The sequence below is a fragment of the Microtus ochrogaster genome, unplaced genomic scaffold (assembly GCF_000317375.1).
Source record: "Microtus ochrogaster isolate Prairie Vole_2 unplaced genomic scaffold, MicOch1.0 UNK2, whole genome shotgun sequence".
Taxonomy (NCBI): Eukaryota; Metazoa; Chordata; class Mammalia; order Rodentia; family Cricetidae; genus Microtus; species Microtus ochrogaster.
The window spans coordinates 11,555,143-11,568,741 of record NW_004949100.1 but is presented as its reverse complement, the minus strand read 5'-3'; the positions used below and the strand labels follow the sequence as shown (position 1 = coordinate 11,568,741).

The window sequence follows — 13,599 nt, the reverse complement described above, 5'->3', positions numbered from 1 at the left end:
CTTGAGGTACAGTTCAGTGGTAGAGTGAGTGGGTAGCTTTCACGAGGTCCTGGATGAAAAAGAAATGGGTGGGGGATAGAAGCAGAAAAAAAAATACCTGTGATTATGACTAAAATTTATGAACTACTTCAAAGACATGTCTAAATTGGGATTTATCTGACGGGCTTAAAATAATTGGTTGGAGATTAGTAGTTGTTTTTTTTTTTTTCTGTGAAGTACAGCCTTTCAGTTTAATTTGGTATAACAGGATTCACACTTTAACTTTCAATTTTTAAAAGCCATCCTAATGCACTACATAGAAAAACACATTTTTCTATAAAATAGTCGATCGCATAACTACGTCTAAATGGATTATTCAGCTCATAACAAGCTTATTCAAATACAATAAAAAATCACTTAAGATACTTTTATATTAACATCCAGGCTCTGGTCCACATTCACTCAAAATGGTTTAGATGCTGTGGGTCTTGACTTTCTGTCTTTAAGGCATCATGTAAATGTGGCCAAGGGTCTTTCAAAACAGAACAGCTGTCCAGGCTCACAGGAAACGACAGGACATGCGTGGGAGTCCACTTATCTGAAAAGGAATACTAAGGTTTTAAATCATACTTCGGTCGGCAATCCTGCTTGGATGATGAGATTTATGTCTACCATTGAGCTAGAAAAATTATAGAGGATTATGTAATATACATTTGAACTTACAGATTTAAGGGAGAAATCAAAATAAAAACGTGATGTTCTAATGTTGAATCAAAAATGGCACATACATATGCAAAGCCAAAATATGGATACTATAAAACTAAAGTGCAATTGTAATGGATCGCTGTCTGGTAGCTGAGTTTCCTTGTAACTTAAAGCTACAGGAACACGCAGAGACGACAGAACCCCAGTGCAGGCTCCCATGCAGGCAACAAAGCTCAGCCCTGTCCTCCTTCCCCAGGCTAGGACTTTTTATTTCAAGGGGTAAAGCACATGGACTTCAACCAACAAGAAAAATTCTACAAAGGAGAGAAATAACGTGAATTAGGGAAAACAATTTAGGAGGCTCAATTAGCAAACAAAACGCATGTTTTATTTACCAAAAACAATGAAAAAACCATAAAATACAAGAAATACAAGAGGTAATAAAACATTATAAATTTTATTTTTCCTTAAAACTGGAATAAGGGCCATAAATAGTTAGATGTACCTTTTATAGATATACCTCTTATACATAGTTAGATGTACCTTTTAGTCCGTGTCTAGCAATCAATTTTGTATGTTCTTTGTAGTTATATTAAGTGACAATCTTCACATGTAAGCAGTAATGTAATTTCTATCATCTTTGCTGCTGCTGTTCTAAAGCTAAGATAAAAATGAAGACCCCAGGAGACAGCAATGTGTAAGATGCCAAGCATTGTAGCTATGGACGTAAAAGCAGGTTCCAGTCAGAGTAATGGCCACACGCACTCACCACAGACACTCAGCATCCCTATATTGCACAGATACATTTTCATAAAATCAAAATATGTATTTTCCGTTATTCAGTTCAGCTTATGTTTTTACAAATTACAATCATTAAGCAAGGCGCTATTAACAGAACAAGATTTTATTTGCTATTAAGCATTTAAAGAAAAATGATTACAATAATATTGAAAGGTACTTTTATTGGCTTTCTAAAAGAGAAATGCAAATGAGAATATATTTGATAAATCAATTTTTAAAACTGTCTTAGATGTAAATAAATACAAGATCTAATTCAGTCTCTTCTTGTAAGAATTGCTAAGGTGAGTAATCCTCAAATCTAAGCCTCTTGTTTGAAAATCCCTAAAACTAGTATTGCCTCTTAGCTTCTTTTTCTTTAAAGGGCATTTGGTATACTCACATCTTCTTAGCGTTCATCTATCTTTAGAAACCATTCTATCTTTAAGAAAGTTTATTTCTATATATTTAGTTTACTTAATTTAAAATTAATGAAAAGAAACCTAGACATAATTCTAAGAAAAGAATGTAAAAAGCAACTTATGTATGATTATTTACAGTTTTCCTAAATAATATCACACTCAAAAATCTGACAAATCTTTTCTAATAATCACACTGCAAGTTTTAATAAACATCATCTATAGCAAAGAATATTTCATGTTTGGAATTACCAGATGAATCTAAGCCAGAAACTAAAGCATTTGACAAGATTAATAATGTAATTTTTATTATGCTAACAGTCAAGTCAGAAGCATTTACATGCTGGAAGTGTTTACCACTCAACTCTTCCAATTTTATCAAACACTGATTAACCAAGTATGACTGGACTTTGCAACAACTTTGTGGACTTTCAAGTATATGCGTATCTTTAAATAGGCACATATGCAAATGCGCAAAATAAATGAAGTACAGACAAGTAAAGAATGAGCAGAAATGGCTTTTAAGCATAAACCACCCTGTCATTTAACTTCAGAGCTCCACCTCTCATAGTTTCCTCCTGCTCTCAGTAGTCTGTCCTAGCAAAGCTGTGGTCTACAGATGACGTGGACATTTCACATTGGTACAAGGAAGGAATGTTGTTGATGCAGTCTGCAGACAAAGGAAAAGGCACTCTTAAAATGTATTACGCTATACTCGTAATCATAATACAGTAAAAACACATTTTATAGCTGCATTTCATTTAAGTATGTAACAGTCTTTAGATAAAGATAACCATGCGTTTTAATATTTTTCTAAAACACAAAGCCTCTATAAAAGACCTTCATGGAGTCTACAATATTTACATTATAGCTGACTCTTTAAAAACCACAAAATAATCACATTACTCAGAGAACAGTGCTCAAGTTAGCAATATTTTTTGCCTTTTAATACTGTTAATATTACCAAATCCTTGGTGCCACTATTCACACAGACATTTTAACGATTAAAAAGAAAATTTAGTATCTTATGGGAATAGGGGATCTTGAGGAACACTTAGACTAATATTTTAATACAATCCAGAAAAAACCTTTATATACACATTATATTTACATGTATAGTCTTCAGCAAAAATAACGGTTTAATTTTTATCTTTTTAATTAAAATATAATTGAATCATTTCCTCCTTTCTTTTCCTTTCTCCAATTCCTCTCACCTAAGTTCCTCTTGAAATCAGGCCTCTTTTTCTCTGTTACTGTTAGATATAAATATAACCTGCTCAATCCATTTAGTGTTACTTGTATGTACAATTTCAAGGCTGACCACTTGGCTCTGGATAACCAACTAGGGGTTCATCCACGAGGAAGACTACTTCTCTCAATCTCAGCATTCCTTAGTTGCCTATCTTCATGGAAGGGTGGGGCACTTATAATAAGTAACAAAAACTATAAATGTAAATAATCAAATCATAAACTACACAGTTTCCTTGCAAGAAGTAAAATCCTCCCTCAGTAGCTACAATGTGTTGGTTTCAGGACCTCCCTCCAACTTCAACAAATAAAACGGAATGGCATGTAGGCACACCCGTGTGCATCCTCTCCTGTGTGTGCCACCTCCACTCGTGCAGTATTTAATACACCGGACTGCTGGACACGAGGAAAATGTGCGTGTTCACTATGGATGCAGTTCTTTTCAACTGTCTTCAACCCATGGTTGATTAAGCGCATGGGTACAGAGCCCATAGATACAGAGAGCTGGGTAAACATATAAGCTCTCTTTATCTGAAGAAACCCCGTGGCTGTTTAATAAATGCTGACTTCACACACAACTTCCGGAAACTCTGAGTAACTATCAAGTTCTCTCTGCTCATTTTTTTTTCTTACTTTGTGACAAAGTGCTTTTCCTCGCAAATCTGGGGTCACTCTGGGTTGTTTGCTTGTTTGTTTTCTACAGACATCTGCATGAACCCTGCACTACATTTGCAGAATAGCCATCCTTTCTGCTTAAGTATGTTATTATAAAAATCATTCTTTTCAAAGCCTTCAAGTGTTATGCTGATAGTTACTTCAAATGCACCCATGACAAAGCATTAAAGGAAGTTGTGAAAGGAGGATTTAAGTTTCTCTGGGCATAGAGGTGCACACCTATGACTGTAGCAATTAGGAACACCCCAAGTTTAAAGCAAGCCAGGACTACACAGCAAGAGCCTGTCTCAAAAGACCAAGGGCAAGGGCTAACATGCTTGCTTTATCCACATGTGAAGGACAAGGCTTGATCATGACACCACAAAATACAGAAAATATGAAATAGTTTTCATTTATGATTTTGTATTTTAAAATTTAAATTAATAAAATTCAACTCAAAAAATTTTTATCTGAGCCGGGCGATGGTGGCGCACGCCTTTAATCCCAGCACTCGGGAGGCAGAGACAGGCGGATCACTGTGAGTTCGAGACCAGCCTGGTCTACAGAGCTAGTTCCAGGACAGGCTCCAAAGCCACAGAGAAACCCTGTCTCAAAAAACCAAAAAAAAAAAAAAAAAAAATTTTATCTAAGTTATCTAAGAGGGTCATGCAACTTATTAAATTTCAATAAACTATTAAGTGCATAGCAACCAGCATAAAGCATACTAAATATATTAAGTAAAAATTATGAGTGCATATTAAATATTTAGCATGTATCTGGAAAATATGACCCTATAATGTGAATAAACCAACATCATATTAACATTTCTTACCTCTATAGTAAGAAGAAGTACCTTGTTCTATGGGCAGCTGCCATACTTTCAGACATGTTTCTGACTTTTAGGTAATTAACAAACCCTCTGAAGAAAAGGAGGAGGCCTAGGAAGATTGGAATAACAGATATGTTCTTAACATAAGGGGAGCACACAGACAATAGACAATTATAAACATGATTTCCTCTGCTCAAGGAAGTAAATTTGCAGAATCCCATTCATTCTATATTGTATCTTAAACTATAATGATAACTCCAACGTGATAAAATATAATAACATTTTATTGACATTCTTCCAATTCTTTCAATTTCTTAATCATAACTGTAACAAAATTAAAGCAGGGTAAGAGCTATAAAAATCCAAAGTCACATAGAAATATACAAGCAATGATCATGCTAAGTAGCAAAGTTAATGTATTTTAAAATAAGCCCAGTCCTAGAAATCTTACTTTTAAAAAAATACAAAAACGTATTCTTTGTGGATTTCACATATGTTGTGTGATATTTTGTTTGTGTTCTGACAAATAAAGCTTGCCTGGACATCAGAGGGTGGAGCTAGCCATTAGTTAACCTTAGAAGCCGAGCAGTGGTGGCAACCATGTTTAATCCCAGCACTCGGGAGGTGGAGACAGGAAGGGACGAGACAGGATAGACGGGATCTCACCCCTTTCGGAAGCAACTGACAGCTGCTCCCAGTCTTTCGTCTTTCAGGTTCCAGCCCATATCTAACTCCCTGGTTTTTACTGATCGAGACTGATCTGACTAATGCTTCATTAGCTTTCATCCTGGTCCCACTCATCTCCCCGATTCCTCGCATCTGCCCTCTGCCCTGGCAACCGCCACCCAATCAAAACCAAATTTAAAAGAAAAACCAAAGACCAATCAAAACAAAGCTTTAAACAAAATAAAAACAGAAAATTTAAAAGAATCTTGCTGGAAGTTGTTGAGACAGTTTACCCTTTAGTCTTTCCTTTATGAACCTTTCCGATGACTAACTACTGAGCAAATGAAGATGTCTATTTTTAAAGTTCCCAGACAAAATGAGTGCAGATAAAAAACAAACCTGTCTTCTCACAATATAAAGTGCCTAAACTTGTGAAACTGCACACAAAGATGGGTATGTTTTTAAGTTTTTATTTTTAACTAATATGAGTCTAATAATAAAAACTGAGACAAGCCACTCCAGTGATTTCTGTGATTGGACAGCTGAGGTGGCTTGCTAATCAAAATGCTACTTTATATATTACCCACTTACTTCACTAAAAATGTCTGTGAATGTATTAGATAGTGTAGAAGCATTAACATTATTCACAGTAGCCTCTAAATATTCACATATACTGTTTTCTGGAAAGCACCTAACTCCAGTAAATTTGTCACCAGAAGCTGTGGGGGAGAAACAAAAGCAGAAGGCATAGATGCATGTGACCGCCTTCACTAGGAAGGAAGAAAAGTGCTTGCTCATTGGAAACCAAATCCAAAACAAATTTTACCCAATTCTCAGACAGTAATCAGGGCCCTGCAGAGGGCACATGTGTAACAGACTGGAGAGAAGGGACATATACATGGTAAGGAAATGGAGGCAGGAAGTTTCGATCAAACCTAGTCCTGTCTGCTCTCATACTCAGCTCTCTCCATTTGTGACTTCCTCTCTAGGAACTCTCCCTCATTCCCTTCCAGATGCAGGCCAAAAACAAAAATGCTGGTTTGTTTGTTTGTTGGTTTGTTTGTTTGTCTTGTCTTGTCTTTTTCAAATACAACAGCACTATTGAAAAATAACAGATAAAATTTAGTTGTGAGATCCCTTTTTTTGTCTATGAAGCTACTAGCTCTTTAACATAGTTGTTCTACTCAGGGGTTTTCTAAAACAAGGCATTCATTTCCAGAACCCACTCAGTGACTCCTACCCTTAGCATCCCACTTGTATTTTGCTCGTTTTAAGTATGAGACGGCAGCATTTTAGTGCTGATGAAGTCTGCGTACTCCTGTAACTAAATCTGAGATCCTGGCTCTGATGGGAACAGGGATTGTCGCCTGCATTCTGCCCCATCGTTATCTTCTCTAACTTCACTCACTTTCATGTTTAGATACTTAATAGAACTGGTAGTTTTTCCCCCCTCTTTTAGATAAAAGACTCAACAAAGAGCAAAAAATTCAGGAGGCTAGAACAGAATTAACAATATATAAACCTATCTTAACCATTATATAAATACAATCCCCAACATAGTTGCAACACTAAAATAATTTCACTATAATAATACAGAAAGACTTTAATGACCTTACCGGGCCACCAACAATTTGTTTTCCCAAAAACCCCTAAAAGTTCAATACTACGACTAAAAACCTAAAGGAAGACTGCCACCTACTGTAATCTAAAAGAATTAAAATGTGAATTGGCAATCAGGACTTAAAATATGGGTCAAAAGTATAATATGATGTTAAATTAACTTAATTACCATGTGTTATTGTAAAGTCATAAATTTCATTAACATAATAAAGAAACATACCTTACAAAAAGACAACTAAACCAAAGTGCTGTGATCACTGGGCATGACGCCTTTCCCTGCACTGGCAGATTAATGATTAATAAAGGGCACATTTCAAAAGCACAAAGAATGTTTCCATGATCTAAAAATAAGAGAAAGCACTGACTGCTCAAACCCTCCTACTTGCATAAAATCATTAAAATTATGCACGTGTTTCCTAAGGTAATTACTAAAGATAACAATATTTGAATTAGGTTGAAGCTTTCAAATTCTGCAGGGCTTAATTGCTACTCAGCCTCTAGTTCTCTGTGCTGACAGCTTCTGCTTTTTCCACCTAGGAGCCCCCTCTAGGAGTGGTGCCCTCTAGGAGTGGTGCCCCCTAGGAGGAGTGGTTCCCTCTAGGAGTGGTTCCCCCTAGGAGTGGTTCCCCCTAGGAGTAATGTCCTCTAGGAGTGGTGTCCTCTAGGAGTGGTGGTGCCCTCTAGGAGTGGCACTCCAGAGAGCTGGGAGCTGAGAAGAGAGAGTGCAAGGATTCTACACCAGAGACCTTATTTCTGCACAACTAGTAACATAGCTTATCTGTACTTTATGATCTTAGAAATACCTGTTAACTGAGTAATAAGCCCAGATTATTTAAAATAAACTACATTAAGAATAAACTTACCAAGTACAAGAAATATCCACCAAAGCCAATACTGTCCATTGAAATAGCCAGTAAAATAGTCGGAAAACTAGGGAGTGAACATATGTTAACCATATTTGTATTATTAAATTTGAACATTCAGATTACTCTAAGTTTCAGAGTACTTTATCTCGAATAATCTTTAATGCTTAAAAAGGGCATATAAAAGCAGCATGAAAGGAAAGCACAGGAATAATACTTAATGGTATACATATGTATCTGGGAAAACGCTCTTGTATACAACTGCAAACATATAAAATGCTCTATGCACAGAACCTCTACACTGCCTGCAGGAGAATAAATGCCCAAAGGTTACATATCAGAACTAAACATTTTCTTCGTTGAAAAGTTCATGTCGATTTCTTACAATCTCAAAAGCTACAACTACCATTCCACATATGCCACAGCAACCTGCTGCTCTGGATATTAGCACAAAAGACATATTAGTTTAATCTTAGCAGACAAGGATATTGTGCTGACCTCTAGAAAAAAGCGCTTTGACCTTCTGTACACCCCCTAGTGTTAATCACTGCCCAAATACTAGACACATAAAGACCCCCAACTCATTAGAGACTTTTCATTTTCAAACTAGATGCCTGGCATTGAGCTCCCAATAGTGAGCTGAGAATAGTTAAATGAACCCTGAAGTGGCATTTCAACAGTTGCTATTACTGGCCATGTTTGCTGGTCTTCTATTCTGTGTGAGTTGGGAAGTTAACAGGGCCTCGTAGCACAGGGCACAGGTATCTTCTTTTAAACAGACATTGTACTTAATGGAATTTAAAAGATTTATCTTAACCTATTATGGATAATTCTTCTCTATACAAGTAGCTTATGTACCTTAAATTATGTATATTTTGTATCTTAAATTACTTCAAAATTATTTTAAGTATTTCAGATAACCGAAATGATTTAAAAAAAAACTTGTTTTAATTTTATTTCTTTCTACTGGTCTCAAACTGAATCTTACCTACCTAAAAATAATTTTTAAATGCAGATTGATGCTTGTATCTGAAGTTAATTAAAAGTACTTCCAACTATTTGTTGGTAATTTCTATAAAAGCTTAAAAATCTACAGCTTTAGTAATAATAAAAATACAAATTTCCATGGTATCACAACTTGGGAAGTATATAAATGGAGATTATCAAACCATTTTTTCAAACTACTGAAGCACCTAAATGTCATAGTTCTCATTGTTCAATTTGAATATACTTTTAAAAAATCCTTGGCAAACTCTACATTATTCTTGGTGACCTTGACCAACCTTAACTAAGAACAAAAGGGTATAGGAAAAACCACTTTAGAAGATATTTAAATTATTAACTTATTAAACAGAAACCTTTGTTTTTTAGTTAAGGCACACCTGCACACATCACAAGAGCAGAAAGTATGAGTTATTCAAAACATATATACTGTATTTCTGCATGCTGTAGGTAACTAGGCAAGGTACTTTGCTTTCTATCCTCATAAATAATCCCATGAGGCAGTTATCAACGTATGAGGAAACCAAGTAAACGTTGGGAATATTTAAATAACTCAAAGTGAGGGCACAGACAGTAAAGGTGGAAGCATTTTCTTATTTCAAACTAACAATCTTTCACATACAGTTAGGGAACATATAGTTATACCAAATCTGCATGGTTAAAGAATGCCAAAATAAAAAGTGTAAGTCTTTACTGGGTGGAATGTGTGCGCATGAAGCAAACACTGCAATGAACAACACATTTCAGGTAGACATTATCAAGATGCTTACCCTAACAATAAGGATCCATTTGATCAGAGAAAGGCCAAATCCACAGATAGCACCATACCTTCCAGCTATGGTGTTGGTGATACAGAAGGATAAGCAGAATCCAAGCCAGTTGAAAATGAATGCCACTAAAAATGACAGAAACAAGCTTTTTAAGGTCATAACTTCCATAAGAAACACAGTAGCAAGGCATCACTGCTTAAATGAAACAGCAATTTCTTTAACTCCACCCGCAGACTGCACGGCTGCTGTCTGCATCTTTATCCGACACAACAAGCAAACAAGCACTAAGCTCGGCCCTTCAGTCGACTCGACAGTCTCCTTGGGCCACCAGTGCGTCAAGGCTTAGTGCTACATGGAAAACTGCATTGTTATTGAGCAAGTTCAGTCTTCATTAATCGTTTAGGGAGCGTATAAATAAGTATTTTGACTTTTCATATGTGTGTATCATTGTATTTGCTCATATTCACCCCTCCACCCTCCCTCCTCTCCTCCCTCCTACTGGTCTCTTCCTTTAGATACTCCTTCTTTATGTCTCTCATATGTATGTGAATATTTATAATATGTGTAGATTTAAGCATCTGTGATTTAAATGTAGGTTCTGGATGTGAGAAAGCAGATACTTGCTCTTACTTCCTTTCCATATTCTCACTTAAAATTTCATGTGTATAAACAAGCAAAATACCAGATCACAATATTTTTCCTGTGGAGTCTGATCTCTAAGGGATCAGTCAAAACTGGGCTTTTGCAAAGGTAAAAACAAAATAATCAAATATAATATTCCACAAATAAGAAGTTATAATTCTAATATATTCTCTTTCTGGACTAAATACCAATATTAACCTAATCTAAAGCTATTTTAGATAACTTATACAGACAGAACAAGTCTGTTTCCAATACATTAGCATCTATATTACCCTTTAAGGGAATGGATCTTTTGAATTTTATATGATAGATTCTTGATGAATATGCTCAGTGTCATAATTATTTGAGAAATGCAAATTAAAATCATAATTAGACCACATTACATGCTTTCAAGAAAGTCTAAACTAGAAATATCACCAATAGTGGTTGTTGATAAGGATAAAATAAGAACCCTCAACTATCTACTGCTGATGAGCTGAAAGAGAAAGGTGTAATAAATCACGTTAGAAGGGAGACTGGTATTCCTCCATGTCAGCTAGTATTTTACTGCTGTGACAAAACACCATCCATGACCAAAGCAACCTGAGGAGGAAAGGGTTTATTTAGCTTACACTTCTATACTACTGTTTATCTTCTAAGGAAGTCAGGACAGGAACCCACACAGGGTAGGAACCTGGAGGCAGAAGCTGATGCAGAAGCCATGGAGAGGTGCTGCTTACTGCCTTGCTCCTCATGACTTGCTCAGCCTGCTTTCTTATAGAATCCAGGACCACCAGCCCAGGGGTGACACCATTTATCATGGGCTGGACCCTTCCCGATTGATCACTAATTTAATAAATACCTTAATTGAAGTTCCAGTCTCTCAAGTGACTTTAGCGGGTGTCAAGCTGGCATACAACTGTGGGGGCCCACAGAAGTGGGTCCACTCCACCTTGACTAAAGGCCAGAGAGCCTAAGCTTACTCTTGCTCTTACAAGTTATTGACAAGAAGTCTGATTTAATGAGTGGTCACCAACAAGACATCCCGACCTAGGGTGTAGTTACTTGGTGTTTTGGACATTAAGATGGCCCATAGAGGTGGATCTGCTCCACCTTGACCAAAAGTCAGAGAGTTCAAGCATATTCCAGCTCCTTCATTTTAAAGACAGGAGGTTTAACCCAAGGAGTGGCTGCCTACAGGATACTTGGTCTAAAGTATTGTCATTACATGTCCTGCCTAAAATATCAGAATGCTTAACTCAGAAAATAGTGGCTTGATATCTCAAGTATTGAAGCAAGTGACTGTTAAAGCAGTCCTTTTGGATCGGGGTATAAGCACACATATTCCGTGTTCACTGGAGAGCCCTCCTGGCTCTGTCCTCCTCCTTTCCTGTCTCTGCTCCTCTTGCCTAACATTTCCAATCCGCACGCCCTACCCTGGAACACTCGAGCCCATTGAGACTGGACCCCGACAGATGTTACCCCAACATGTAGCTACCACATACGACTATCCAGCAAACCCTGCAAGTCACACTTACATTTCAGAACTGTTTTCTGGTTCTGTTTTTTTTTTTTTAAGTGCTAAGTTACAAGAACCCTAATTTTTCTTTAGGTTTTCCTGGTCTAAAATAAGAATGATGTGGGTAATTAACTATAAAGTCTCTTACATTCTGATACAAAGAATCTGACACACATGATACAAACGGCTACAACTTTTCTTTGGAGGAAAAGTTTTCACAAAATGGTCCATCATATTTTAAAGCACTTGCATTCAGTCACTTTCAACCTGGTCAATCATCTAATGGACCAAATATTAATTTCTATAGAGTTAAGGGACAAGCAACTCTATTTCATTCTTTTAAAAAATTTTAAGAGGCAGTTTATGATAACACCGTTTAACTGAATATGAGATTACTTCCCATATTCTACTAGCCATTATCCAGAGATAGAAATATACACATTTCTTCCCTTTTATTTTCTATATACATAAAAATGTAATTATATCATTAAATCTAACTGTAAATCTTTTCTAAGTTTACATGAGTTAAGAAGCAAGAACACAACTGTTGTAAGTAAAGAAGGCAAGAATTGCACCGATTAAAGGTTTTAAATAAAACTCTTATATCTGTTGTGATTTTGTTTGCAAAAACATAACCTGAAATGCATAAGTTATAAGGTATATTAAAGAATGCATTTCCAAACTACCAGTTTAAGGATGGAATAGAAATCAAGTTGCAATTTCAAAAATAGCCACTAGGTGGTAGTAATTACAAATAAATCTATGCTTATCAAAGCAGGCTCTGAGAATTCCAGAAAATATAATTTTATTCTTATTTAAAGTATTTGTATAAGCAGAAAACATAAAAGCAATTAATTTGTAGAAATATAATTTTACAGAATTTTACTAAAATTCAAAAATTGTGTATTAAATCTAAGAATGAATATATATCTATATACTGTCACTGACCAAAAATAATGTTACCATACATTTACAACATTTATAAGTATTTAAAATCTAAAACATGAATATTAAATAAAAGATATAGTGGTTAAAAAAGCAATGTACATTCAGAGTCAGATACTTGGATGACATAAAGGGCCACGCTTTTCTTTCTAAGGAGGCTGCTACTTATAGATGGCATATTCATAGTCTTTTCTAATTGGTAGTTTTCCTTTCAAGCCATGCATGTGTGTAATGTAGATGTGTGCATATATACCTTTTTGTTTTGTATGTTTATGTAGGAACACATGTAGAGGCCAAAAGTTGCCAGTGTAAACTGGGAAGAAGGATTAAGCCAACCTCCAAACTAAAGGAGTTCAACACATGAAGAATGATTATTTTTGAAGGTGAGTTTATCATGTAATTAGTATGTTGATTGAACATTAGATGTCTACTATTGGTTTCAGCCACATAAGCAATTTAGTCCATGTTTTAATAATATTTACCAACAAACTTAATACATGTAATCCTTGGGTTAGGAAATAAACACAATGACAGTCTTCCTTCACAGGAATTTACTTTGTAAGTCAAATAATTAATGATTTTGTATGATGTTAAAAGTATTAAGGATTTTAGCCTTCTAACTAGTCCCCTGAATAAGACTTACATATCCATACCTTTGAGGCACTGTTCTGGATTTCTAGAATTTTCCTTTCTCCAGCCCTTCTGATTCCAAACCAAAGCAGAAATGTACAGTTCACTGCATATATTAATACAGCCTCAAAAGGATACAGTATTTCTCTTAAAATTCTCATTCTGCTTTTTCCCCTATAAGATCTCATTCAGCTTAAATATGCATACACTTCTGGCCAACATCTACCATAAAGGCTGTAATCAGAATTACCTAACAAATTCTAAGTAAGTTCCAGGATTTATTATGTCCACTGTCTTGAGCAATTTACCTTTTAAATGAGGTAGACCCATGCTAGCAGCATTTTCTTCATTG

General features: G+C 35.7%; 1 protein-coding gene across 2 annotated transcripts in view; it reads right to left on the bottom strand.

Moving 5' to 3' along the window:
• Positions 1-1,127: 1,127 nt before the first annotated feature.
• Positions 1,128-13,599, bottom strand: part of Ndfip2 (Nedd4 family interacting protein 2) — a 74,037-nt gene continuing 61,565 nt past the window's right edge. The window contains exons 6-10 of one of the 2 annotated variants that reach the window (XR_003378520.1): positions 9,533-9,657; positions 7,761-7,827; positions 4,615-4,720; positions 1,228-2,550; positions 1,128-1,189 (exon numbers count right to left, since the gene is read on the bottom strand). Coding sequence is in view for 1 of the 2 variants with exons in the window: in XM_013353145.2 (XP_013208599.2) it covers positions 4,617-4,720; positions 7,761-7,827; positions 9,533-9,657 (296 nt within the window). In the remaining variant the exon portion in view is untranslated. Of the gene's footprint in view, positions 1,190-1,227; positions 2,551-4,614; positions 4,721-7,760; positions 7,828-9,532; positions 9,658-13,599 lie in introns of those variants that run through there. The other variant, XM_013353145.2, reaches the window with a different exon arrangement.